This window comes from Scomber scombrus, chromosome 22 (assembly GCF_963691925.1).
Source record: "Scomber scombrus chromosome 22, fScoSco1.1, whole genome shotgun sequence".
Lineage (NCBI taxonomy): Eukaryota > Metazoa > Chordata > Actinopteri > Scombriformes > Scombridae > Scomber > Scomber scombrus.
Genome location: NC_084991.1, coordinates 20,842,221 through 20,868,398, shown reverse-complemented (window position 1 = coordinate 20,868,398; position 26,178 = coordinate 20,842,221). Strand labels below are relative to the sequence as shown.

Below are 26,178 nucleotides of genomic sequence, written 5' to 3'. Positions count from 1 at the left end.
GAAATCCTCAAGTAAAGTAAAAGTACATCAAAATTGTACTTAAGTACCAATACTTGATCACAAAGTTACTGTTATAAAACTATAAACTTTTAGAGTAAGTTAACACCAGCTTCTTATAACACAATTTCACGACTCCAGAAGAGGCAAGCCAAGTCATTTAAACATACTAATTTATACGAATAAGCAATTTTTGGTGCTTCATACGTATGTAATCCCATATCAAACATGGGAGTCACAAAACAATTTCAGACAATCCTAATCCCCCTTTTTTTCCCACTGTGTGAAGTGAAGCAGCTTCATAAACTTACAAAAATACATTAAATCGTCCAAATTGTGAATAGAGTTTGGCATGAAAGTCTCTGGCTGGAAAATAATTAAAAAAGTGACCCGACATATGTTTTAAGAGAAAAGTAAGGGTGTTACTCACCAGGGCTGTCTGTGGTGCTGCAGGGTTGAAGTCACATCAGCTCTTGCATTTTTCTATGCAGCACCTCTGGGTCAGCTTCTGTTTAATTACAAGATAATAAGCATAAATCTCTCATTCCTCAAGCTGCTAAATAAAGTTATATGTCCTTGATCTCAGTGGGGGAAAAAAACCCCTCAGATCTGAGTCGGTGGGGTCCATATACGTACCATAATCTTCCCCCTCATGTTAGCATCACATGAGGAGAGTGTGACAGGCCCAGCGATTAATCTCAGCAAAAAGAAAACTTCAGTCACACATTAAAGAACGTCATGAATGTTACAGTGAGTGAGCATAAAAAATCTCTCTTTAAACCGTGAGGCTTAATATAGAGAAACGTTGCAATGATGTCATTAAAAATTAAATGACTTAACTCATGACATTGATCTAAAAAAAACTTAGTTCAGTGCTGCAGGAACACTACACATAATTTAACCTCAGGATGATTCTTTAAGAGTTCAACCAGATTATAACACATTAGAGATATATGGTTTGGTTCATTACTGTTATCTCTGTTTGTAGTCTTTCTTTTTCTTTTTCTACTAAGGATCCAAAAGTTTAACATTTAATTCATATTCTCACATTTTTATTCACATTCTGTGCTTTTTTGTGTTGTAATGTTGTTTTTCAATGTTTTAGAGACATTTGAAGTGCAGTTTTTGGTGTGACAATCTTCAGTAAAGTATAGACAAAAACAAAGCGAGTCAGTTTGAATTATTTTAAGATGAACTAGTCCTTTACCAAAACCATGCAGGGAAATAATCATGTTTAAAAAAGTATCACAAAAAATCACAAATACAAAAGACACACAATAACACATCAGGTCTTTACAAAGCAAAACAGAGAGTCCATCTTGTTACATCACAACAATAAATGGGACGGGGGGCTCGATCCTCAGAGGATGGGAGAGTCCAGAAACACTTCAGTATGCATACACTTTGACTTTGTGGACTTCAAAGTCCTGACATTCTCTCTTCCTGCTGTAGTAGAAAAACGTGTCGTCTCGACGCTGGAGCTTCTTCACATAGCCGGTGTCTGGCCATCTCTCAATCTGACACAGAAACAAAAACAGATGTTAAATATAAAATATATTTATAACTGAATATATATCTTACTTACTTGAACTCCTGAATCCTTTATGTGGTGCATCTACTTGGAGCTCTTTATTTGTTATTTTTAAAAAAGATTGCAGTATTATGAGCGATGTAGTATGCAGTATTACAGTAAAAGTACTGCAGTATTATGAGTGATGTAGTATGCAGTATTACAGTAAAAGTACTGCAGTATTATGAGTGATGTAGTATGCAGTATTACAGTAAAAGTACTGCAGTATTATGAGTGATGTAGTATGCAGTATTACAGTAAAAGTACTGCAGTATTATGAGCGATGTAGTATGCAGTATTACAGTAAAAGTAGTGGTTTGGTCCCTCTGACTGATATATTATTATATATGACATCATTAGATTATTAATAGTGAAGCATCAGTGTTAGAGCAGCATGTTACTGTTGTAGCTGCTGGAGGTGGAGCTAGTTTACACTACTTTATATACAGTTAGCTAGTTTAGTCCAGTGGTTCCCAACCTAGGGGTGGGGCCCCTCCAAAGGGTCAGCAGATAAATGTGAGGGGTGGTGAGATGATTAATGGGAGAGGAAAGAAGAAAAAACAAAGTTCAGACACACAAATGTGTTTTCAGTTTTTGGACTTTTTCTCTAATCTTGAAGTTTAGAGTGTATGTGAGCCCGATTAGGTGTTTAAACAGTGATCCTATTTTTAAGTCAATGACACAACTACACATTAAAATCAGAGTATTTACCAAAGCTCCCTGTTTGACTTGTATGTACTCCAGTTCATCTCTGTAGCCTGCCTGTTGAAATCTGAACAGGTTTTCCACTTCGACCGTCCATTCTTTGGCTTTGCTCATGGACTTCGGCTTGGAGTTTTTACCAGTGACACAGGCCATAGTGGTGATGCTGAAAAGATATCATAAGAAATGCACAGTTATTACAAATTGCTGTTCAACAGACTTGTCCCCATAATGACTAACAAGACATGACAGGAAAATGCCTTGTTACTGCTGTCAGGGTTCCCACATATTTTTACCAATGAATTTTCAAAACATTTCCATAATACCATTTCCATGACTTAATTTAAGTAGTTTAACAAGGGTAGGAACACATAGCGACTATAGGGAACAGTACCAGTTTTTTTTACCTTTTTGCTTTCTCATCAGAAAGGTTAAAACAATGAGTATCCTGTATGTTCACATGTGTAATGTGACAATATAACTTACACAGTTTGCATTATACTAGTTAGCTTTAAAACAACTGAATAGAAAAAGAGATACATGCACTGAAGGCTAGTTGTCCCACATAACCGTTTATAATAAATGTAATAAAAGTGTTGCTCTGATTGAATTTCAGTGTTATATAAATTAATGTTAAGTTATTGGCAGAGGAAAAGTGTGAGTGCGACATTTTACAAGTCTTAATGTATGCCGAATGTTAAAATATAACGCTAATATTGTACTAAATGTGAAATGAGTTAATAAAATGTGGACATATTCATCTGTTAGTAGCGACGCTTTAAAAAAATAGCATTGTTTTAATGGGGTTTAGTGCGTATCAGACGAAAAATAACCGGTTGTTTACCTTTTAATAAAGTAATTTGCTCACATTAACATATGCTCACATGTTTAACACATTATTAATAATTCATGTACATGTTTAAAAACAGTTTACTTACTTTATCTTTCCTTAATAAATGGCTTGAAACGGCTTTTTTCCAGACGGCAGTTAGAAAACGGTCATATAGCTTCTCTTTGGTTGCTAGGTTACCGTAGACTTTTTTTTTTCTCTCCAAAACTTTAAGTTAAATGTTTCATCAACAATAACAAGGAATGCTCGAGGTAGTGCAACAGTAAACAACAAAATGAAAATAAATAAAATAAAATGCCAAATGCAAAAATCATGCATAAATAAAGAAAAGGATAGAAGAAAAGTAAAAATAACTTTCTTCGACGGCAGTTAGAAAACGGTTATACTGCTTCTCTTTGGTTGCCAGGGTACCGTTAACTTTTTATAAGTTGGCAGCGGAGAAAATAAAGAAAATTACAATTTTAGTGGTATTAGTTAATATTATTAGGCTGAAATTTGAATAAAGGGAGCATTTATTATATTATATATATACGCTTCATTTATTTATTGACAGCAGAGGGCGATGAGCACAAATCAACTGCCGTCAAAACGAGCAAAGAAGAAGAAGGTTGCTAGGTTACCGTTAACTTTCTTCGACCGTTAGATGGCGCCAACTGACACGGCAGAAAATTGGCAGCGGAGAAAATAAAGATAATTACAGTTTTTGCAGTATTAAAGTTAGTATTATTAAGCTGACATGTGAATAAAGGTACCCTTTATTATATTATATATTTTTATATTACATTCTAATCGTCAAAAAAACCCGTAAGAATACTTTATTTATTTATTGACAGCAGAGGGCGATGAGTGCACATCAACTACCGTCAAAACGAACCCAGAAGAAGAAGAGGAGGAGGGCGGGATAAACAACACAACGTTAATGATGTTATCAAAATATGCTGCCTCTTAGTTTCATTACTTTTTTTGACTTATGTACCTGAACTAAGAAGAAAGACAAGCTGTAAAAGATGAGTTCATTTGCAGGTCGGATGAAGGAGTATCCTACAGTCTCTGTGGACCGGTTCGACAGAGAGAACTTACATGCCAGGGCATATTTCCTCTCTCACTGTCACAAAGGTGAGCTTGTTTATATAATTTATTAGGAATTTGATGTTTACCAGTCATAAAAAGCCTTCTAGCAACAGATAATGACTTTGTTTTTTGTAACAGATCACATGAAAGGACTGAAGGGACCAATACTGAAGAGAAAACTACAGTTCAGGTAGAAGATAGTTGTAATGATTCCTCCTGTTTATACTGACCATTAGAAGATCCCTTCATAATGTTTACAATGGAAGTGATGGAGGAATAAATCCACAGTCCTCCTTCTGTTTATAAATGTATTTAAAAGTTTATCTGAAGCTAATATGGGTCAAATCAAGTCTTCTATTTTTTAACGTTATAGTGTTTTTAGTGCAAAAGTCCCTTTTTTTGTTACTATACTTCCACCATGTAGTATTACAGTAGTATTACAATAGTATTGCAGTAGTATTACAGTAGTATTGCAGTAGTATTGCAGTAGTATTACAGTAGTAAAGTTCCTCTTTTTGTTACTATACTTCCACCATGTAGTATTACAGTAGTATTACAGTAGTATTACAGTAGTATTGCAGTAGTAATGCAGTAGTATTGCAGTAGTATTACAGTAGTATTGCAGTAATATTACAGTAGTATTACAGTAGTATTACAGTAGTAATGCAGTAGTATTGCAGTAGTATTACAGTAGTATTGCAGTAATATTACAGTAGTATTACAGTAGTATAGCAATAGTATTACAGTAGTATTGCAGTAGTATTGCAGTAGTATTACAGTAGTAATGCAGTAGTATTACAGTAGTATTACAGTAGTAATGCAGTAGTATTACAGTAGTATTACAGTAGTATTACAGTAGTATTGCAGTAATATTACAGTAGTATTACAGTAGTATAGCAGTAGTATTACAGTAGTATTGCAGTAGTATTGCAGTAGTATTACAGTAGTATTATAGTAGTATTACAGTAGTATTACAGTAGTATTGCAGTAGTATTGCAGTAGTATTACAGTAGTAATGCAGTAGTATTACAGTAGTATTGCAGTAGTATTACAGTAGTATTACAGTAGTATTACAGTAGTATTGCAGTAGTATTACAGTAGTATTACAGTAGTATTGCAGTAGTATTACAGTAGTATTGCAGTAGTATTACAGTAGTATTACAGTAGTATTACAGTAGTATAGCAGTAGTATTACAGTAGTATTACAGTAGTATTACAGTAGTATTGCAGTAGTATTACAGTAGTATTGCAGTAGTATTGCAGTAGTATTACAGTAGTATTGCAGTAGTATTGCAGTAGTATTACAGTAGTATTACAGTAGTATTGCAGTAGTATTGCAGTAGTATTACAGTAGTATTGCAGTAGTATTACAGTAGTATTATAGTAGTATTACAGTAGTATTACAGTAGTATTACAGTAGTATTATAGTAGTATTGCAGTAGTATTACAGTAGTATTACAGTAGTAATGCAGTAGTATTACAGTAGTATTACAGTAGTATTGCAGTAGCAAAGTCTTTGTGTTACTATATTTCCACCACAGCTCAACAGGGAAACACTAAGAGGGAATTTGATGCTATAAACACAGTAAATGTGTCAGATATCACTTTATATGACTAACTCAGACTGATGAAGCTCAATAGAAGCTTCACATCAACATTAAAATACATTTTTGCACTACATAACTGTGTGACAGGGATCTTCTAATAGGTGGTATGAACAGGAGGAATGATTACAGTGAGGAAAATGCATTTCATTGTTCATATGGACACCTGACTGCTGGTGTAAGACAAACTTAAAACATTGTGAACCTATTATTTAAGATGAAACTGTAATTTTCCTGTGTGGCACAGACTAATCTGTTTTTATTGTCACTGATACTGCGGGAGGACACTAAATAGAGCTGGAAACTATTAGATTAAAACCGTTTTGATGATAAAAAAAAATAATACTCATGGCACATTTCCATAAATGCTTTAAGTCACCCTGTAAGAATTAAAAAAGAATACTTGTGTTTACTATCCTGCTGGAACAATCAGATTATCTCCTAGTAAAAAGTAAAACACATTTATAACCTATTGAATTTGGTGTATCCTGAATTGGAGACCTGAGCAAAGAATACAACTAAACAAATAAATAACTATAAGTTCTCCATTTCTGGTAAAATCCATTATCTTAAATAGGAAATGGACAATATATATATATATATATATATATATATATATATATATATATATATATATATATATATATATATATATATATATATATATATATATATATATATATATAAATATATTAGTAATACTAATATATTATTAACTTTGTCTCTTCTGGATTAATATTGTATTCTCTTTTGGTTTCAGTCGCATGGTCAGGCTGTACTGCTCCTTCGTGACCAAAGAGCTTCTGCTGAGCAATCCTAAATATGCTTTCTGGGAGGAATACATCGTAAGTCGAATGTATTACTGTTATTTTTATTATTTATGCTGGAGAAAGCACTTAATGCAGGTGATAATAAAGAGTATAGCAGACACTTATAACAGCAAGCTTACTAACATAATGTCCAGGGTCATACACTTTTTTCCCCAACTTGACTCATTTATATTAACTTCAGTTTATTTCCAGAGTAATATTTTTGGCCTTTATTAAAAAGCCATCATGTCTTATAGTTGCCTTGTGTTCTGGTAATTGAAAGCTGTGTCTCTTTTTCAGTAGATTGTACTCATTATGTCTTTGTCTCATGATAAATGATCTATTTTAGGTTCCTCTGGAGCTGGAGAGCCCGACTCAGATTTCTCTGGTGGATGAGGCATCAGGAGAGGTAAAACAAAAAAAAGAAAAGAGGATTTCCAGTCCACGCAGATATGTAGATTTAGCTCATCAGTTTGATAATTAAGTGTCCTTTTTTTACCCATCTTATTTGTTGTTTGTTTGACAGAAAGAAGATCTTGTGGTCACGTTGCTCCCTGCAGGCCACTGTCCCGGCTCTGTGATGTAAGTCAAACTATTCTTTGCAACATCACAACATGCTAGAAAAGTAATAATGATTTTAAATAAATGAATAAAATGTCCAGTGCTTGAATCCCTCCTTTTGTTTTACCTGTAAGTAAATGGGCTCCAATTTAAATTGAACATGTTTGTGGGCCTCAGTGTGCAGTACTACACATTAATGGTACTCCTGAACGAATAAAGTAGTTTAAAGACCAAGAGGGGTTTGCAAGGAGAAATACACAATATATTAGTCCTGCAACAATAAGCTGAGTGGTAATTCATTGTTTTGAGTCATTTAGTAATTTAAAAAAATGTCCAAATTCTCTCGTTCCAGCTTCTCAAATGTGAATATTTTCTGGTTTCTTTAGTAAACTGAATATCTTTGGGTTGTGGCCTGTTGGTCAGGACAAAATAAGACATTTTAGGTTACATCTTTGGCTTTAGGAGACAGTGATTGATATTGTTCTGACATGTTATTGTAGTACAAACGACTAAATGATGGTTAGTTACAGTCATACAATATAGAAAAATTCTGTGGTGGATTTTAAAATAACTTTAAAGACATCTGATGGAAAACTGTGTGTCTGTGTGCAGGTTCCTGTTTGAGGGTTCCCGTGGAAACGTGTTGTATACTGGAGACTTCAGGTTTGCTGTCGGAGACGCATCGAGAATCGAACATCTGCACTCTGGCAGCAGGTCGGTGCTGTTTACTGGCTCTCAACTCAAATGTTTAGTTTGATCATCTCTAAAAAAGTCAGAGATTTGAAGCTTTAAGTTAACACACACATTTTCCATCTCAAGTGTATCCAGCAGGATTTAAAAGAGAAGAAACTTATCTAGATATAACTTAAACAATGTAGAAGTAGATCAGTTAAGTAATGAAATTTAAAATGAATAGTCTGATACTGTATTTGAACGTGCTCAGTACCTTTCACTTTCACTGCAGCTGCTTCGTTCTGTCTCTTAAATCTTTCATATTTGTTAATAATTTTGATGTTTTTTCTCTTGTTTTTTCATGTTTCACACACAGAGTGAAGGATATTCAAACTGTTTACCTGGACTCCACCTTCTATGATCCACGATACTACCAAATTCCTACTCGGGTACGTCTTTTTTTTAGGATGGGAACGGTTGGCAGTGAAACAGTGAATAGTGATGAAAATAAGAGCGTTTTTGGAAAATAGTAGCAGACGTTTCACTACCTGTTTATCATGATTCACTTTGACAAATATATATATATATGATACAAATAAATGATTCAACCAAGCAAAAGCACCACAGGTCAAATACTTTGTGCTGACAATAAACTGAGAGTGGGAAGTATGAAGGTCGTATTCAGACCAAACCAGACGGTGTGATGGACATCCACGGGGCTCAGCGGAGGCGTGTGTGTGTGTGTGTGTGTGTGTGTGTTTATTTATCTTCTAGAAGGTAACCGCTGTGAAACAATCAGAAAGTAATGTTTTATTGATCTGATTCATCGGCTTTCTCTCCACAGCTGCTCTCTCTCTGAGTCGTGAGGCCGACAGCAGAGTCTAATTTAACTTTTAACGTTAACAAACAAACAGAAATGTCCTCTCCTCCTCCTCCTCCCCCTCCTCCTCATCTTCCTCATCCTCTTCCTCCTCCTCCTCTTCTTAAAGTCTTTGTACTTGACTGATGAGACATGACTCTGACCGCTGCAGCCAAAACGCACACAGACGAAATAAACTACCCTCATTCAAATAGATGGGAGGACTGGCGTTTTTCACTGTGTTGAATGATTTGGTCTGAATACAGCCGAAGTCATGGAAGTGTAAATTATACGGTAACAATAAAGCTAATCGATTGAGTCGTTTTTTTAAAGGAAAAATGCAACAATCTGGTTTCAGCTTCAGGACATTTGAAGACGTTACTATGAGATTTAGGAAACTCTGATGAGTATATTTCACAATTCATCACTTATTCAAGAAAATCATAATTTGTTGCAGCTCTAATATAAAATCATACAAAGATCACAGAAGTGCAAATCACCTGCTTGTTGACAAAAGCCATAAATACGCTAAGAATGTGTCATGTTTTCAGTTATTTTAATATGTAATATATGTAATAACCATTTTATTTACAGTATATATTGTGTGTGTGTGTGTGTGTGTGTGTGTGTGTGTGTGTGTGTGTGTGTGTGTGTGAAGGAGATGTGTCTGAACGGTATCTCAGAGCTGATTGGAAACTGGATCAGTCAGAGTCCGTATCATGTCGTGTGGCTCAACTGTAAAGCTGCGTATGGATACGAATACCTGTTCACCAACCTGGGAGAGACATTCAACACACAGGTAACACAAATACACACATCCATACACACACATTCATACAGTTTGTGTAAAGATCTCCTGCTTTAATGTTTACATGTTTAATTTTTCTCTCAGATTCACGTCAGGAGTCTGGAGATGTTCAAGAAGATGCCGGAGATCCTGAGCTACGTGACGACTGATCGCAGGACACAAATCCATGCGTGTCGACATCCTAAGGTCCCACTTTACCTCTCACACACACACACACACACACACACACACACACACACACACACACACACACACACACACACACACACACACACACACACACATAGTATATTCAGGGTCTCTCTCAAGTTATTCAGAGCCAGATGTAAGAAAGAGGAATCTGTTATTGATTCAGAAGCTTAATTCACATACTGGACGTGGATGGTATGAGGATGAAAACATTGGGACATGAAACCGTGTTAAGTATGCAGCACACATTTTACTCGAGTTGACGAATGCAGGTGCAATAAAACCTATTGCAAGTAAGAGTCGAGATATCTGTTCTGCAAGCTTGAATTTGCAGAAAAGAGATATTTTCAACTATTATTCCTGCAGTCTCGCATCCACTGCTGGAATGTTTTACACTTATTCCTGTTAGAGTTCATAACATCAACCTAAAACAAGAAAGCCTACTGTGTGTTACTGTATAGCTTAAATAATAATAATATCAGCCAAGTATCCTAAAATTTGGCAAATTCTTGTCGAAATTCTAGCTGAGACAGCAGTTATATAGTGATTTAGTAACTTTGGTATTGTAAACATTGGTTTAGCTGCTTTAGAAAATAAAAAAATAATGCTAATAATTTAAAAAAAAGTCAAGATTGAGTCCTGTTACATTTATTTAAGCACATTCAACAACAAATTAACAATATTATAGCCTTTGTTTTGTTCCCCTTTACACATATGTACATTTGGCCTCTCTGTAGTCATGTTTTAACACTTCTGCTGCTTCATAGCTTTGGATTAAAGTGTCATTGTCCTTTTTAAATGAATCCAGTGAGTCATGATCTGTGTGTGTGTGTGTGTGTGTGTGTGTAGGATGAAGAGTTTTTCCAGGGCAACAGGCTGCCGTGTGGCTGCACAGCCTTTGACGGGACTCCTCTTCGTATCATCAGCATCAAACCGTCCACCATGTGGTTCGGAGAGAGGATGAGGAAAACCAACGTTATAATAAAGTGAGAGCGGGTTCAATCATGTCAGAGATTGTTGGATAAAATTTACTCCTGCCAACGTCTGATTACATTTAAAATGCAGGTGGATAATCAGTTAGTCAAGTAGAAGATGATTGCAGTTAAAGGGCAGGTTCACTGTTTTTCAAGCTTAAAACAACAGGTGTCCAAATGTTCATACTGACTATTAAAAGATCTCCTTCAAATGTGCTTTCAATGTTAAGTGATGGAGGACAAAATGTTTCCACACAGTCATTTAATAGTAGATGATCAGCTTCTATTGAGCTTCATCAGTCTGAGTTAGTCACATCAAGTGGATATCTGACACATTTACAGTCTTTATAGCATCAAATTCCCTCTTAGTGTTTCCCTGTTGAGCTGTGGTGGAAGTATAGTAACAAAAAGACTTTCCTACTAAAAACACTGTAACGTTGAAACATAGAAGATGAAGATTTGACTCATTTGGACGACTGAAGCTTCATATTAGCTTCAGATTAAACTTTTAAAGGAGGAGGACTGTGGATTTAGTCCTCCATCACTTCCATTGTAAACATTATGAAGGGATCTTCTGATGGTCAGTATGAACAGGAGGAATGATTACAGCAAGAAAAACAGGTTTACTGTTCACGTGGGCTCCTGACTGTTGGTGGATGACTGTTAAATTTGCCCTTTTTTGTTGTTGTTGTTGTTTCAGAACAGGAGGCAGTTCCTTCAGAGCCTGCTTCAGTTTCCACTCCTCTTACTCAGAGGTAATTTTTTATTTCAATTACTAAGCTAAAATCCTTTGATTGTGTATATCATATTACTATCTCACAGTATAGGGGTCTTATAGAAGCTTTTATTAAGAATTAACAACTGCTTCTTTTCTTATATTCTTTACAAGTGCCTTCACTTTCTAAACAAGTAGATTTATTATGCACAGTAGCATCTCATAATGTCCCTTTATAATTTTCAGATTAAAGACTTCCTCTCCTACCTGAAGCCGGTCAACATCTACCCCAGTGTTATCCCTCTTGGTCGCACGTTAACCGAGGTGTCACAGTTGTGAGTGAAGTTTCATTCATTTTTATTCCGTAAATCATCTGCAAACCAAACTTTTAAGCATCGGATGTAAAAGTTTTAGCTTCATGTTTTGTTTTTAGCCATTTTAACATGTCAAATTATGTTAATATGACTACGAAGTTGATGGACAGAAAGTGAAACTGCAATCATTTTGATTTTAATAATCTTTTGTGTCATTTTTTAAAAGCAGTTCAGCTTCTCTGTTGTGAAGATTTGCTGCTTTTCTTCATCTTCAGTGATAGTAAAGTGAATATTTTTGGGGTTTGGACTACTGGTTGAATAAAACAAGCAGTTTAAAGACTTTAGAAAGTTGAACAAGGCAAATTTCATAATATTTTATAGACCAAACAATTAAAGAATAATCTCCAAATTAATCAATAAAGAATATAATTGTAAGCTGCAGCTCTAAATTCACCTAAAAAGGAATATTACACAGTGCTGAGGCGAGTTGATAAGTTTATAAAACATAAGTAAATACAACGTTTAATGACATTACATCAGTGATATGTATATAGATTACAATAATGAATATTGTTTTTTAAAAGCAGCCGTAGTAACATTGACTGTTTGAACAGGTTGAACCTGATGTGCAGGAATCAGTCTGATCTAGTAATGTTCGTATACAAACCTCTGGGAGTCCTCAAACGCACCATGGTGGAGGGACCTACACACGGTGAGACACACACACACACACACACACACACACACACACACACACACACACACACACACACACACACACACACACACACACACACACACACACACACACACACACACACACACACACTAAAGCTGGTTTGCTCATTAACACATCTGTAGCTGTGATGCTTCATGGAAACTAGATCAACCTTCTGCTGTGTGTGCGCTTTATGTGCAGTAGTCAGTTTCAGCTCATTGTTTAGCTGTCCGGCTGCAACTTTACTGTTTTGGTTCACTCTCAGCACTTTCATAGTGTCGTTTTCTACTGTTCACTACCTGCTCAGCACCAAACAAGCAAACAGACACAGTTAGCTGTAGACTAGCTGGTGAACATAGTGGAGCATTTAGCAGCTTAAAGAGACAGATGTTTCCCTCAGGAGTTGGTAGAGAGTAAAAACAGAGCTAAAAGAGAGTGAATATTGGACTTTACATTCAGCAGATGGACAGAAACATGACTCCATATGTCCAACATATCAACTTTTAAAAGCTTACTTGCTTCTGCTGAAAAGAAATAGACAAAAAAAAAATCACTTAATGCAGGTTTTTTAAGCCAACTGAAAGCTGACAAATGATTTCAGTTTAGCTCTAAAGGATATTTAATATTCACAAAATCATGAAGATGACATTTCAGGGAGGGGGAGGGGGGATTTTTGACATTTCCACATCATCGTTCATTGATCAGTATCAGCTTTGTATATGAACAAACGTCTTTTATCAGTCTAACGGTTGTCATCACGTGTAATTACAGATTCAGACAGCGATGACGGGCTGTTTGACGGGCTGGACCTGGTGCCGGTGAGGAAGAAGATGGGCTTGAACTCTGAAATAAAAACTGGTGCGTGAATATTTTAACTTATTTTTTAAAGCTTAGGTATGTATCGATTATTATTTACTAAAGTATTAACTTTCTCTCTTTTTGACCTGTTGATTTTAGCGAGCCCTCCGAAAACAGCGCCCCCTGTGTCTGTGGTGGAGTCTTTCCCTCTGACGGTCACAGACTCGCAGCCTGTTGCACATAACTACATGGACTGCACCGAGTCCAATGATGAAGAGGATGGTGATGATGAGGAGGAGAAGGAGAAAGATGGAAAAGGAGATACAAACCAGACGAAGGTGGAGGTGAACACGATGATGATAAATGAAAGCGAGATGAATAAAGAAGCTGAGAAAAAGAAGATGGAGGTTGAAGATTGCAGTTCTTCTAATCCTCCGAAATGGGACGACTTCTTCACCGCGGAGACGCTGACGGACAGCCAGAACAGCCTCAACAGCCAATCACAGTCCTGCTGCTCTGCCGCTAGCCCCGCCTCCTCCTCCTCAAAAATGACCGGCTCTCAGACTCCAGATCTGTTCAGCGACGAAGAAGAAAACCCAGAAACCAACGAACACTTCAGCCTCATCCTGTCGGCCTCTACGTCAAATCATTCCTCCCAGAACCAGGACTTGGAGTTAGCCGACACTTTAATCCTCAAACCCGAGCGGAAGGAGACGGAGAAGGAACAAGAAGATTTAAAGGCCGAGCCGATGTCTCAGGAGATGGAGAGCGACAGCCAGAAGGACCAGCAGGAGCAGGAGGAGCAGCAGGAGCAGCAGGAGCAGCAGGAGCAGGAGGAGCTCTCAGAATCTCAGGCATCGTCGGACTTTGATATTCCCTGCACGCCCGAGTCGAAAATCCCCCGACCGGATGAGCTGTCGCAGTTGTACAAGAAGCTGGCGTCAGGAGAGGAAGTGATGGTCAGAAAAGGAAGTCAGGGCTTCGCGTGATAAAAAGGAACGTTAAAGGACGTTTTTTACTAACTACATTCCTCATATTCATCCACAGTAGATCATAAAGATGCTAATGTGCCTTGTTGTGTATTCAGACTGTGAGCAAAAGGTTTAGGTCGACTATCTGCAGCTTCTTCTGAACATTATATTGATTCGATGAGAAAAAATAGCCAGTTTGGAAGTGCTTGAAAGGATGCTTAAACTTGAAAGTGCATTCATTTATATTTTTCCAGCCACTTGGTTGAAGTTGAAATCTACGATATATAGTAGAAATCCACTTGAAGTCAATATGGAGAACTTGTTAAAGAGGATGTATCATGCACATTTCCTGGTTTATATTTATATTCTGGGGCTTTACTGGAAAATCTTTGCTTGATTTAAAGTTTAAAATAACCCTCTAATTTGATTCACAGTGAAACTAATCATTTCATTAGCTGCCATCATCTACCTAGGATTATATTAACATGACGTACATAAATATATCCTACAACATAAGAAGTATAATGCAAAAGTAGCATTAAAAAAACAGACAAAAACCCAAAGTAATATACCAGGTGAAACAATATCATCTACAGGACTGAGGTGCTGTATTTATATTCTGGAGCTTTACTGGAATATTTATGCATTATTCATAGTTTTAAAACTTCTTATTTATCTTATACTGGCCCTTTAAGCTGCCCCTCGGTTTAGCCTCTGTCTAAAAACAGGCCGGTTTAGCTCCTGTATGTTTAAAGGCACATAATAATAGTAGAGGTTTTACTTCTTTCTCTTGTTCTTTACTCTAAATATAAACTTCTCAAATACATCCGTACAAGTTGAAGCCTGAAATTCAAAGACTACAAAGAAGTAGAGGCTTGGCTGCACCTCAAGTTTTAGCTCTTTGACCACGTTTAACATTAATATCTGATATTATAACTGTAAAAATCACAAAAAGCATGATACATCCCCTTTAAATACCATCTATCAGTACTCATAAATTAAACATCTATGGTAAATAATCGGTACTATAAAGTTACATGAGTCACTAATCATGTTGCTCACAGTGTGAATACATCATTACCTCACTTATATGCTGTAAGATTTCAGGTTTATATTACTACACCATTCCTCTCCAGCTTCAAGTCTGATCTCCAAACCACACAAACCTCAGTATGTAAAGAAACACACACACACACACACACACACACACACACACACACACACACACACACACACACAGTTCATTCCATTGCACTTTAAGTTCATCTGCGCTCTACATATATAAATGCACCTGTGCACTTTTTTCGTTGACAGTTTGTGGTTTACTTTTTTCTTCTGCTCAACACTCGTCGTTATTATGAAGTGGGTCAAATAAGCTTTTGTTTCCTAAACTAAAATAAAAGTATTTGATTTAAACTGAAGAGCATTTTCTTTTCTTTTTTTTTTGGTTTGTTTGTTTTTAAATATTCAACCTGGCAGATTTTTAAATAATGGGTCATGAAAAATGTTTGTTTAGATCTGTAATTGAGAAAATTCATGGGTATATTTCAGCACATATATTATAGGATTGGGTAATATATTGATATTATACTGATATTGTGATATGAGAGTAGATATCTTAGAATTTTGGATATAATATCATGATGATTTGAACCCCAATATCGTCCAAATCAGTCAAACAGCTGCTGAAATATTGTCCATATATATAGGTGGTTATGCTAATTATGATGACTACGCTTATTGCGCAATATATGCAAACTAGCATTCAGCAGTTTCTAAATGCTCAGGATCCCCAATGAACGTTTCTAACATAAAACATTAGAGTATTTAACATTTCCAGGTTTTTTAGTCTTTGTTTTTGCTTCTTAACTTCTTATTTTTTCTTAGTTTGCTGCTTTTTGGTGGTTGAATATGCAGGATATATACACTTATTTTCCTTTGTCTGATCAGTCTCGTCAGTATTTACACAACTGTTTCTGTCTGATTAATGATGATTTTTCACATGTGGACTATATTAACATCTCCCACTGGTCTTTGTGTTCATCTGTTTTTCTTTTAACTTGTCAAAACTATCGAGGGGAGTTCCCTTTTTATCTTTAAATATGATTAATTTCATCACTTGACATTAATAGACAACTATTTAAACAGAGAAGAAGATTTGTGGGAAGAAAGGCTTTATTTTCCTTTTCCTCCAGCAATAAAAAAACCCCCAAAAAACAAATTTTTTTTGTAAGACAAGAAGACAAAATAACATTTACAGGCACTACGAGTCCATCTGAGCGAGATAAGTACCGAAACATCACAAATGAACAAACAGCAGATAACTTACTTTCATTCACTTCAAACTTCAGGAACAGTTTTAATCCATATTTGGTTTGACAGCAGATTTCTTCTTAGTGTAAAACCAAATAACACATAAATTAAACTTATATATGGACTTATCGTATGATACATGGACATGACCTTTGACCTCAGTATTGCCACACTTCACATTAGCAGCTAAGAGGCTTTTCATGTCCTCCATTCCTCACTGTGCTCGTCCTGAGTGGAGACTGCAGAATAATTAAAGGTAAATAACTCTGTCCCCTTTTCATTATTATGCTATTATATTATCATTATATCAGTGGTATAAAATGATCTTTAAATGACAATAAATATAGTTTATCGCGATTATTTCTCACAATATATCGGCGTTATCATGACAGGCCTTTTCAATGATTTAACATTATTAAAGCTGAAGTTCAGGCTTGCTTCGACTGTATTTTTACTTTCTTATGCATTGGTTTGTTTTGACATGTTTTGCAGAAGCGTGCAGCCTATTAGCGTTATCAGTTAGTCCTGTTGGCTAAAGTAACGGCTGAAACTGACTCACACAACATCACACAGTATCAAAACTATTTTATTATATATCTTATGACTTTTTTACCGTGACGGCTACCTTGGACTTCCTATTTGTGGCACCCTTCCTTGTAGTATACACCAATAAAGGCCAAATGAAGCTCACCCATTGGGATCCTCTGGTGATAGTCAACAGTTGGGATGAAAATCTGGAGCCTCTTCGCACATCTTCATCTTCATAAACGGCAAACTGTCTCTTGAATGAGTCCAGGTTGACATAATAGCAGGAAAGTCTTTAACCAGTTTGGCCCCACAGTCAATTACGCCAGGTGGAGTCAATCTTATTAACAAAGAGAGAGAGAGAAAATTGTCTCTGCTGGGTGCTCCCACTGCTGTTTCCCCATTTGAGACTTCCTGATGGGCGACACCGAGCACCTGGAGGATTTCTTCTTCTTCTTCATCTTCTTCTTCTTCACACGTCAATAACTCCCTCCTGACATATCATCGTTCTTCTGTCGCACCTGGAGGCAGAGGAGAAGGCAGTGTGATCAATTTACAGGAATTAACCCTCCTGTCGTCCTCCCGGGTCAAATTGACCCCGTCTCTTTTGATTGTTCCTTCATTCCTTCCTTCCTCCCTCTATCTTTAATTTTTCCTTCGTTCTTCCCCTCCTTCCCTCTTTTTTTGCTCCTCCTCCTTCCATACTTCTTTCCTCACTTCCTTCCTTCTTTCCTTCCTTCCTTCTCTCCTTTCTCCCTCCCTCTCTCCCTCTTTTCCTCCTTACTCCTTTCCTTCCTTCCTTGCTTCCTCCCTTTCTTCCTTTTCCTCCTTTCCTTCCTCCCTTCCTTCTCTCCTTACTTCCTTCCTCTTTTCCTCCTTACTCATTTCCTTCCTTCCTTCCTTCGTTACTCCTTTCTTTCCTTCCTTCCTTCCTTCCTTCCTTCCTTCCTTCCTTCCTTCCTTCCTTCCTTCCTTCCTTCCTTCCTTCCTCTCTTCCTCCTTTCCTCCCTTGACCTGAGGACAACAGGAGGGTTAAGACAGAATTTAACAGGTTAAAAGTGATAACATGACTTGATTTACGTAGAAAACATATTCAGAAGTTCATTATGACTGCATGATAAGTATTAGCGATGCAACTGTTGATTAATTTATTGATTTAATGGATTAATTGTTTGGTCAAAAATGTCAATAACTGTCTCTCAAAGCCCGAGATGACGTCCTTAAATATCCACAACACAAATATATTCAGTTTACTGTCATTAAGAAGACTAAAAAAACCAGAAAATATCACATTTAAGAAGCTAGAATCTGACTTTTTTTAATGTATATAATTTATCTTTATTATAATATTTATTATCTTGCTACATAGTGATGAAAACATTTCTCTAAAGCGATAAGCTGTGTAAAGTAAATCAATATCAATATTTACAGAGCAGATTAAACATTTTACAGTATATTGTGATAATTTGAAATAGAAAAAAACTTTATTTCATAGTTAATGAAACAGAGCATTTGGACTTTTCTTTTCTTAAATAACATTCCAAAGTGATACATTGATTATCAAAATAGTCAGCAATTAATTAAATAGTTGGCAATTAATCAACTAAATAGTGTTTTCTGGTTAGGTTAAGTGCAATATTCAATAAATATACAGTGTTATTATAATTACTGTAATTATCTGCTGTTATATTTACATTGTTTTTTATATTAATCTTCTTAAAATACATCAAAATACAAAAGTAGTGAATATTATGTAAGTTATTCTAGCAGGGCTCCAGCAATGACAATGTCGGTCTATTTACCAAATAACTTTAATTAGTTTAACATAATCTGATACTTCATCTCGCTGTAAACTGCATGAATACTACTTATTCTAAAATGCACATGTTTCTCCAGATATGCAGATAGAAATAAAACAAATTTAGATCTAAAGCATCAGTCAAAAGTTCAGCATCAGTCGCTTCCTGTTTACATATATGTTTGATTCTTATTGGACGTTCGTTTCCTAGCAACCGATTCAAACATTACCAAAGTGATTTAGTTAAATTTGAGACTAGTTAGTTTAAACTCAGGGACGGGTTTTACAGGGAGCGCTCATTAATGAGAGAAGCTGGAGGAAGATACACAAACACACACACACACACACACACACACACACACACACACACACACACACACACACACACACACACACACACACACACACACACACACACACACACACACATAAAAGCAAGCACAGACCTGGCTCTTCATTAAAATTAGAGGCCGTTCTCCCACAGCGGCTTCCTGAGGGACGACGAGTCTCTCTCATTATCTGTGGAGGACAGTGTCATTAATTAACACACACACACACACACACACACACGCACGCAAACACACAAACACACGCACACACACACACACACACACACACACACACACATCAAAATGCACTTTTAGCTCTAATGAAATATAAACATACATACATGCAGTACATACTTTTATACACGCACACACACACACACACACACACACACACACACACACACACACACACACACACACACACACACACACACACACACATATATTTGAGGTCACAAAGATAAAGAATAAACAACACAAACACAGTCTGTGTAGCGATCATCAGTGTTTTCTCTCTCCCATGCTCTCATGACCCTGGAGACTCAACAGGAAATTGAGGTTGTGTGTGTACGTGTGTGTGTGTACGTGTGTGTGTGTGTGTGTGTGTGTGTGTGTGTGTGTGTGTGTGTGTGTGTGTGTGTGTGTTTGTGTGTGTGTGTGTGTGTGTGTGTGTGTTACAGGGGATTGGATATGTAGTGTTATATACTCTCACGTAGACATGCTGCCCTTACATGAAAATGCAAAAATGAAACAGAAGCAGATGTTTTAACTGAAAAAAAGAAACAATCGGACAAAAAGCCATGTTTCTCGTTTGTCATCTCAGCTTTAGATGAAAAGATCAATAACCTACAGTTTCATTCGCTGTGGTTTCTAATCAGCGGATAAGTTAGTAAACTAATCCTCAGGAGAAATTAGATGGAGATCAAGACATTTTAATCCTACATCAAGCAGGTGTTTCTCTCCTTGTGAAGAAAGGCAGAAGAAGCCTGATTGATATATATCCATCAGCTTATATTGGCCTATTATAGATATAGTATCGGCATATATGTTGTCTGATATGTGCCAAATTTAAGATTAAATTACATTACATTACATTACCATTTCACTATATTCATCCATTATGTTAAGAAGTCATAAGAAGTCAGTCACTGTGTGTTTGCCAGGCGGGGAGTTCCGGTCCTCTGAAATGAAGCCAACGCGGAAGTAACTTAAAACTGCATTCTATCAAAAGGCCACCAGGGGGCGACCGTTTTGGTGTCAAAAGGACTTCCGTCTCTATACAAGTCAATGGAGAATTCACCAACTTCTCACTTGATTTAACACCTCAGTAAACGTTTTCAAAATGTGTTTATGGTCTCAATCGCTAGTTTAAAGCCTTCTTCAATGCAGTATGATGTTCATTTGGGACATTTTGGCCTCCCTGATTTTATATGTGACGATAAAGCAGGGTATGCATTAGGGCGTGGCTACGTCGTGATTGACAGGTTGATTGGTTCACAGGTTCAGGAGGGCGCCTCATGCTCCTCCTGATGCCCATATAAGTAGAATCCGTGTTTTTATTTTTCCCAGCATGCACCTGAAATTTTCAAGATGGCGCTGCTCAGATCCGATACTATTGGCCTCCGAGCAGCAGTCCACAAACCAATGGGTGACGTCACGGATGTTACGTCCATTTTATATACAGTCTATGGTGTTTGCTCATTATTTATTCAAACTCTCACTTTAACAAACTGAAACTGTGAACTGAATCTATCTTAAGTTATATAGGGAGTAGTTTATGCACAGTTGATTCAAATGTTTGTGTTTCTATGTGTTTTTATAGTAATTTTATTAATTATTAAATTCCCAGTTAAGTTGTTTTTGTTTCTCTTGAACATACGGACGGATACATCCTTGTAGTTGCTTGTAGTTTTTTTTAAAGCCAGAAGCAGCTTTTCACACACATGTTTCAGAGTAAACCACATACAGTACAATGTATTTATTTACAATAAATCGTTGTAGGTTATTCGTGTCGGGTGTAGACGAGGGAGCAAGTCGAGGTAGTCTGAAGGACAACAAGAACAGCTGGAGATCGACCCTTAAAATCGGTGTGTTACCACAATGTTTGCATCCAAAAAGCACAAATACTCACACAGTGTCATCAGTAACATCAACAGACTCAAAAAGTGGTAACCAGCTGTTACTATGGAGACGAGGAGACGGAGGCCCAATGACAGAATATAAACAGGATGGAGTTTTTCCACCTGTGTTAATATTTTTGGAATATTTGTGGTTTTACTAACAGCATTGACTTTGTCACTAATACTCTCCCATATGTGGGGTTCTCTGGTAATATTAGTTGTTGTTATAACTCAATATATTAGTTAACCTCTTCCACTAGAACCTGATCACATTTCATTTTGTGCTTGCAGCTTTCTGCTCGTCCAAACTCTCCATTAAGACACAAAACCCTCATTTAAATACTGCTGTCTGCACCTGTTGCACCTGTTTTCATTTACAGTTATTCATAGTAGATCACCTGCAAAACGCACGCAATTTAGTACCTTTATCTGGGATCTTAGTAAATCAGGCCCTAAATGTATTAATGGGTATCAATGAAATACCAGTATCACTTTAACACTACTTGGATTGGTGCTGGTATCATCGTCAATACTCAGCTCATATGTGTGTGTTTGTGTGTTTTACCTCTTAGTGCTCCTATTTGTATTTGAGGGATGTTGCTCAGGTCTGTTGGTAAGCCCACGTACACGCCACCATAGTTCCTACACACACACACACACACAAACACACACTGAGCATCAGCTAACAACACACACACTGAGCATCAGCTAACAACACACACACATGTGCACAAATGAGATTCATGACTCATAAATATCAAACTCATATTAACTAAACTCAAAGACTGACTTCCGTCTGTCGTCTTCTGGCAGAGACTCCTCTGATCTGTCAACACACACACACACACACACACACACACACACACACACACACACACACACATACACACACAAAATTAAAACCTGCAGCGTGTATTGAAGTCAGTTGCTGCTGCAGGCTAACAGAGAAACATCAGAGGAAGGTCAAACAACAATGACACGTTTTAACATCAGAACCTGTTTTATGTGTGTGTGTTAGTGTGTGTGTGTTAGTGTGTGTGTGTGTGTGTGTGTGTGTTTGTGTGTGTGTGTGTATAGACATGTGTTTAAAAAGTTGTAAAATTTAACTCACCCTTTTGATGAAGAGTCAGCACGATCTGAAGTCACCAAAAAAAGACAAATTGTTAATGAACTTTTCTATTGATTCATAAATTCATAAATACAACATACAACATAAGAAGTTTATGTAGTAATTATGTAAAAGTAGCATTAAAATACACGTAAAAAACCGAGTAATATACCAGGTGAAGTGAGAAATCTGCATTGTAAAGAAAAATGCTAATTTTTTAAGACCAGCATGCAGCTTGTATGTATGAGGGATTTCATACAAATCACTATTTAAATAATAATCATTACTTTGCTATACATGGCTGGGTTAAAAACTGCTAAAAATAAGTTAAACTACAAACTACAAAAACACAATTTTTTTGGATCAAATACCTCAATATCGATATTTGACAATATTGTAGGTTGGCTAAAATATTTATGCAATGAGATTGTTTGATAAATAATCATCAGTAATGTGGATATAATGACTAAATGGATAAAGAAAGATAATAAAACAGTCTGTTAGGTTCAGAAAATGACATTTTTTACTGTAATGTAGCCTTAAAAAGCAGGAAAAGACACTTATTTTTATATGACGATGTTCAAAATCTAAGATTATAACTATATAATATCACAATATCAATATAACATCTACAGGACTAAAGTGCTATATTTATAGTCTGGGTCTCTACTGGAATATCTTTGCATGATTTACAGCTTAAAATCTCTTATTTATCTTCTACTGGTCCTTTATTCAGCCGCTCAGTTCAGCCTCTGTCTATTAACAAGCCGTTTTAGCTCCTGTCTCTTTAAGACCCCCCCCCCCCTCTCCTCCTCCTGATGAGCCCACTCTGTCCTGATTGGTCAGCTTCAGGAAGCTTTGTAAACAAACAGTAGCAGGATTTCACTTATTTATCTTAGTCTTTACTCAAAATGGAAACTTTTTAAATACATCGTTGCATCATTTTGAGTCTGAATCTGATCGGAAATACGTGAGAAGACGACGTCAACAACCTTAACAACGAAGGATACTTTAATGGAAAGCAGTTTGTGGGCATGTGCGAACAATCTGACGTCATTATGAGAAGGAAGCTTGGGGACTTTGACCATTTATAATTTAATTGGTAACTTCTGTAAACATCCAAAATATCCTCCTCATGCCTCTCTGTGAGGTTGTAGAACCATGTTTTTTTTTTTTTTTTTTTTTTTAAATATATAGACTTTTTGGTAAATGTTTTACCCTATAGACCAGCGAGGAACAATATATGTTAACTTCATTGACCTTAATTTGCAACAGAAAAGTGAAAGATTTAGAAAAAAGTCACAATAAAAGTCAATTTTAGTAAAGTACTATAAAGGGTTAACATCTTAAACTGTAACAGTGTATAAAAGAAGGGCACAAAAAGCATGATATATCCCCTTTAAAGTTACTCTTTAATACCACATAGAGAACTATTAAACAACACCTGCTTTATAATAATCTTTATAGAGTAACTAGAAGGAATATGACTCCAGTTTAGTGGCTCTAAATGTATTCAGACACAACTATCTCATCTACAGACAAACATCTATAACAAGATTTAATGTCATTTGCATACACAGAAGCTCCAGCTCCTGTCAGTGCATTAAAAAGACTGTAATAAATAACCACAACAAAACATTTATAGCTAATCAAAGCTGACTACAGGAGGAAAGGAAATAGGATTTTTAAATGTATGACCCTTTTTTAAACACCTTCTAAGACCAAAGTCAATGCTTGTTATTACTTTGCAGGACCTGCAGACACCCTGCTGTTTGCAAAGCAGTCTGGTTGTCCAGCAATTTAACAAAAACATTCAATATATCATGTAAGAAATGTAATCTAAGGATGAAAAAAACAAATATTTAATCATTTTAGGTGATTTAGACGGTGGTGTATAATGTAAAATGACAGAAAACGATGATAGTAAATGCTTATGCTTCATCTCCTCTTAGATTGTGTCTTTGAAAGCATTATAAGACATGAAAAAGTTATAAAAACAACTTTGATACGCTTTAAAAAAGAGAGAAAACAGACTTTTAAATCTGTTTAAATGCATAAAAACACCCCTCTTTCTTTCTTTCTTTCTTTCTTTCTTTCTTTCTTTCTTTCTTTCTTTCTTTCTTTCTTTCTTTCTTTCTTTCACTCACAGTTTCTCACCTCCTGTGCTGCTGCCGCCACCGCCGCTGTTATTATTGTTGTTGTTGGAGGTCGGTGAGGAATTTCCACATCCCATCTCTTATCTGTGAAAACCTTCAGAGGAGGAGGAAGAGGAGGAGGAGGAGGAAGGAGTGAGAGAAAGAAGACGAGCAGAGGAGCGACAGGTATGAAGGAGTTATAGAAATAAAAGGTGACGTCTTTTCTTTTTCCCTTCTCTCTCTCTCTCTCTCTACTCTCTCTCTCTCTCTCTTCTCTCTCTCTCTCTCTCTCTACTCTGTGTATATCTACTGTACCTCTCTGCATGGAGGAAGAATTAAAATGACGCCAAGAAAAAGAGAGGAGGAGGAGGAGGAGGAGGAGGAGGAGGAGGAAGGGGGAAGGGAGGGAAACTGCGAAGAGGGAGAGTGAAGGAAAGTGTTTTCACCCCTGCTGTTGAGGGAGCAGAGCCCCTCTCTCCCTCTCTCTCTTCTCTCCCTCTCTCTCTCTCTCTCTCTCTCTACACTTCTCTTTCTCTCTCTCTCCTTCTCTCTCTTTCTCTCTCCTTCTCTCTCTCCCTCTCTCTCTCCTTCTTTCCCTCTCTCTCTCCTTCTCTCTCTCCCTCTCTCTCTCCTTCTCTCTTTCCCTCTCTCTCTCTCCCTCTCTCTCCCTCTCTCTCCCTCTCTCTCTCCTTCTCTCTCTCCCTCTCTCTTCTACATGTGTCTGCACAATTTAAGAGGAAGTAGATCAAAGTCGGCTCGAATTGATTTAATTGGTGCTGGGAGGTTTAAGGCCTGAGTTGCCCCCAGTATACAGTATATATATATAAAGTCATGTTTGGATGTTTAAATAGGATCAACTTTTAAAATATTTAAGGGGGTTTTAAGGTTTTTTTAAAGGTTTAAAACAGGAGGGTTAAATTAATTTACATTCAAGAGCCACATTATTAAAAAGATGGAAGGAAGGAAAGGATGGAAGGAAGTGAAGAAGGACAGAAGGAAAGAAGAAAGGAAGGAGGGAAGAAGGGAAGAAACGAAGGACGGAAAGAAGGATAGATGGAAGGAAGGAAGGAAGAAAAGGAGGAAGGAAAGATGGAGGGAAGGCAGGATGGCAGGATGGGAAAAACGGTTGAATAAGGAGGAAGGAAGTGAAGAGGAATGGAAGAAAAGAAGGGAAGAAGGAAGGAAAAGAAGACAGGAAGGAACAATGGTAGGAAGGAAGTAAGGACAGAAGAAAGGAAGGAAGGATGGAAAAAAAGGTTGAATAAGGAGGAAGGGAGTGAAGAGGAATGGAAGAAAAGATGGGAAGAAGGAAGGAATTAAGGAAGGAAGAAAGGAAGGAAAAGAAGACAGGAAGGATAGATGGTAGGAAGGAAGTAAGGACAGAAGAAAGGAAGAACGGACAGAAGGAAGGAAGGAAGGACGTGAAGAGGAACGGAAGAAAAGAAGGGAAAAGGAAGGAATTAAGGAGGTAAGGAAGGAAAAAAGGAAGGAAGGAAAGAAGGGAGGATGGACAGATGTAAGGAAAAGAACACAGGAAGGATTAAAGCTACCCAATAAACACAAATTAACAAAAAGCAAAAGTCTTACTATGAACTAAAGTCCACTCAGCAGCCTCGGATCACATTATGCTGATTAAACTGTGACAGAGTTCCCACATCATTTCATTTC

The 26,178-nt window shown here is 36.8% G+C and overlaps 2 protein-coding genes and 1 long non-coding RNA gene across 3 annotated transcripts; 1 reads left to right on the top strand and 2 right to left on the bottom strand.

Moving 5' to 3' along the window:
- Positions 1–1,385: 1,385 nt before the first annotated feature.
- meig1 (meiosis/spermiogenesis associated 1) lies at positions 1,386–2,425 on the bottom strand. Its single transcript, XM_062444081.1, has 2 exons — positions 2,279–2,425; positions 1,386–1,514 (listed from the first exon to the last, which is right to left on the bottom strand). Exons 1-2 carry the CDS (start codon positions 2,423–2,425, stop codon positions 1,386–1,388), a joined length of 276 nt encoding a protein of 91 aa, XP_062300065.1.
- Positions 2,426–4,126: 1,701 nt separating this feature from the next.
- Positions 4,127–14,509, top strand: dclre1c (DNA cross-link repair 1C, PSO2 homolog (S. cerevisiae)). Its single transcript, XM_062444120.1, has 17 exons — positions 4,127–4,235; positions 4,329–4,380; positions 6,555–6,639; positions 6,953–7,012; positions 7,130–7,185; positions 7,777–7,878; positions 8,213–8,285; positions 9,354–9,494; positions 9,588–9,689; positions 10,542–10,678; positions 11,367–11,421; positions 11,628–11,716; positions 12,310–12,407; positions 13,185–13,271; positions 13,371–13,535; positions 13,635–13,905; positions 14,029–14,509. Exons 1-17 carry the CDS (start codon positions 4,127–4,129, stop codon positions 14,198–14,200), a joined length of 1,854 nt encoding a protein of 617 aa, XP_062300104.1. The 3' UTR covers positions 14,201–14,509.
- A 7,352-nt stretch (positions 14,510–21,861) lies between these two features.
- On the bottom strand, positions 21,862–24,703 carry LOC134004756 (uncharacterized). The gene is made up of 4 exons (XR_009927855.1): positions 24,533–24,703; positions 22,379–22,403; positions 22,058–22,093; positions 21,862–21,909 (listed from the first exon to the last, which is right to left on the bottom strand). It is a non-coding gene; the product is annotated as an uncharacterized LOC134004756 (long non-coding RNA).
- Between the last annotated feature and the right edge of the window lie 1,475 nt (positions 24,704–26,178).

Excerpts from the sequence above, each read along its gene's own strand:
- meig1 (XM_062444081.1), bottom strand. The coding sequence starts at position 2,425 with ATGGCCTGTGTCACTGGTAAAAACTCCAAGCCGAAGTCCATGAGCAAA. Across the intron at positions 1,515-2,278 it reads AAGTCAAACAGGGAGCTTTG|ATTGAGAGATGGCCAGACAC; the intron begins GTAAATACTCTG and ends TTTCTGTGTCAG.
- dclre1c (XM_062444120.1), top strand. The coding sequence starts at position 4,127 with ATGAGTTCATTTGCAGGTCGGATGAAGGAGTATCCTACAGTCTCTGTG. Across the intron at positions 11,422-11,627 it reads TCCACTCCTCTTACTCAGAG|ATTAAAGACTTCCTCTCCTA; the intron begins GTAATTTTTTAT and ends TATAATTTTCAG. Across the intron at positions 13,272-13,370 it reads GAACTCTGAAATAAAAACTG|CGAGCCCTCCGAAAACAGCG; the intron begins GTGCGTGAATAT and ends TGTTGATTTTAG.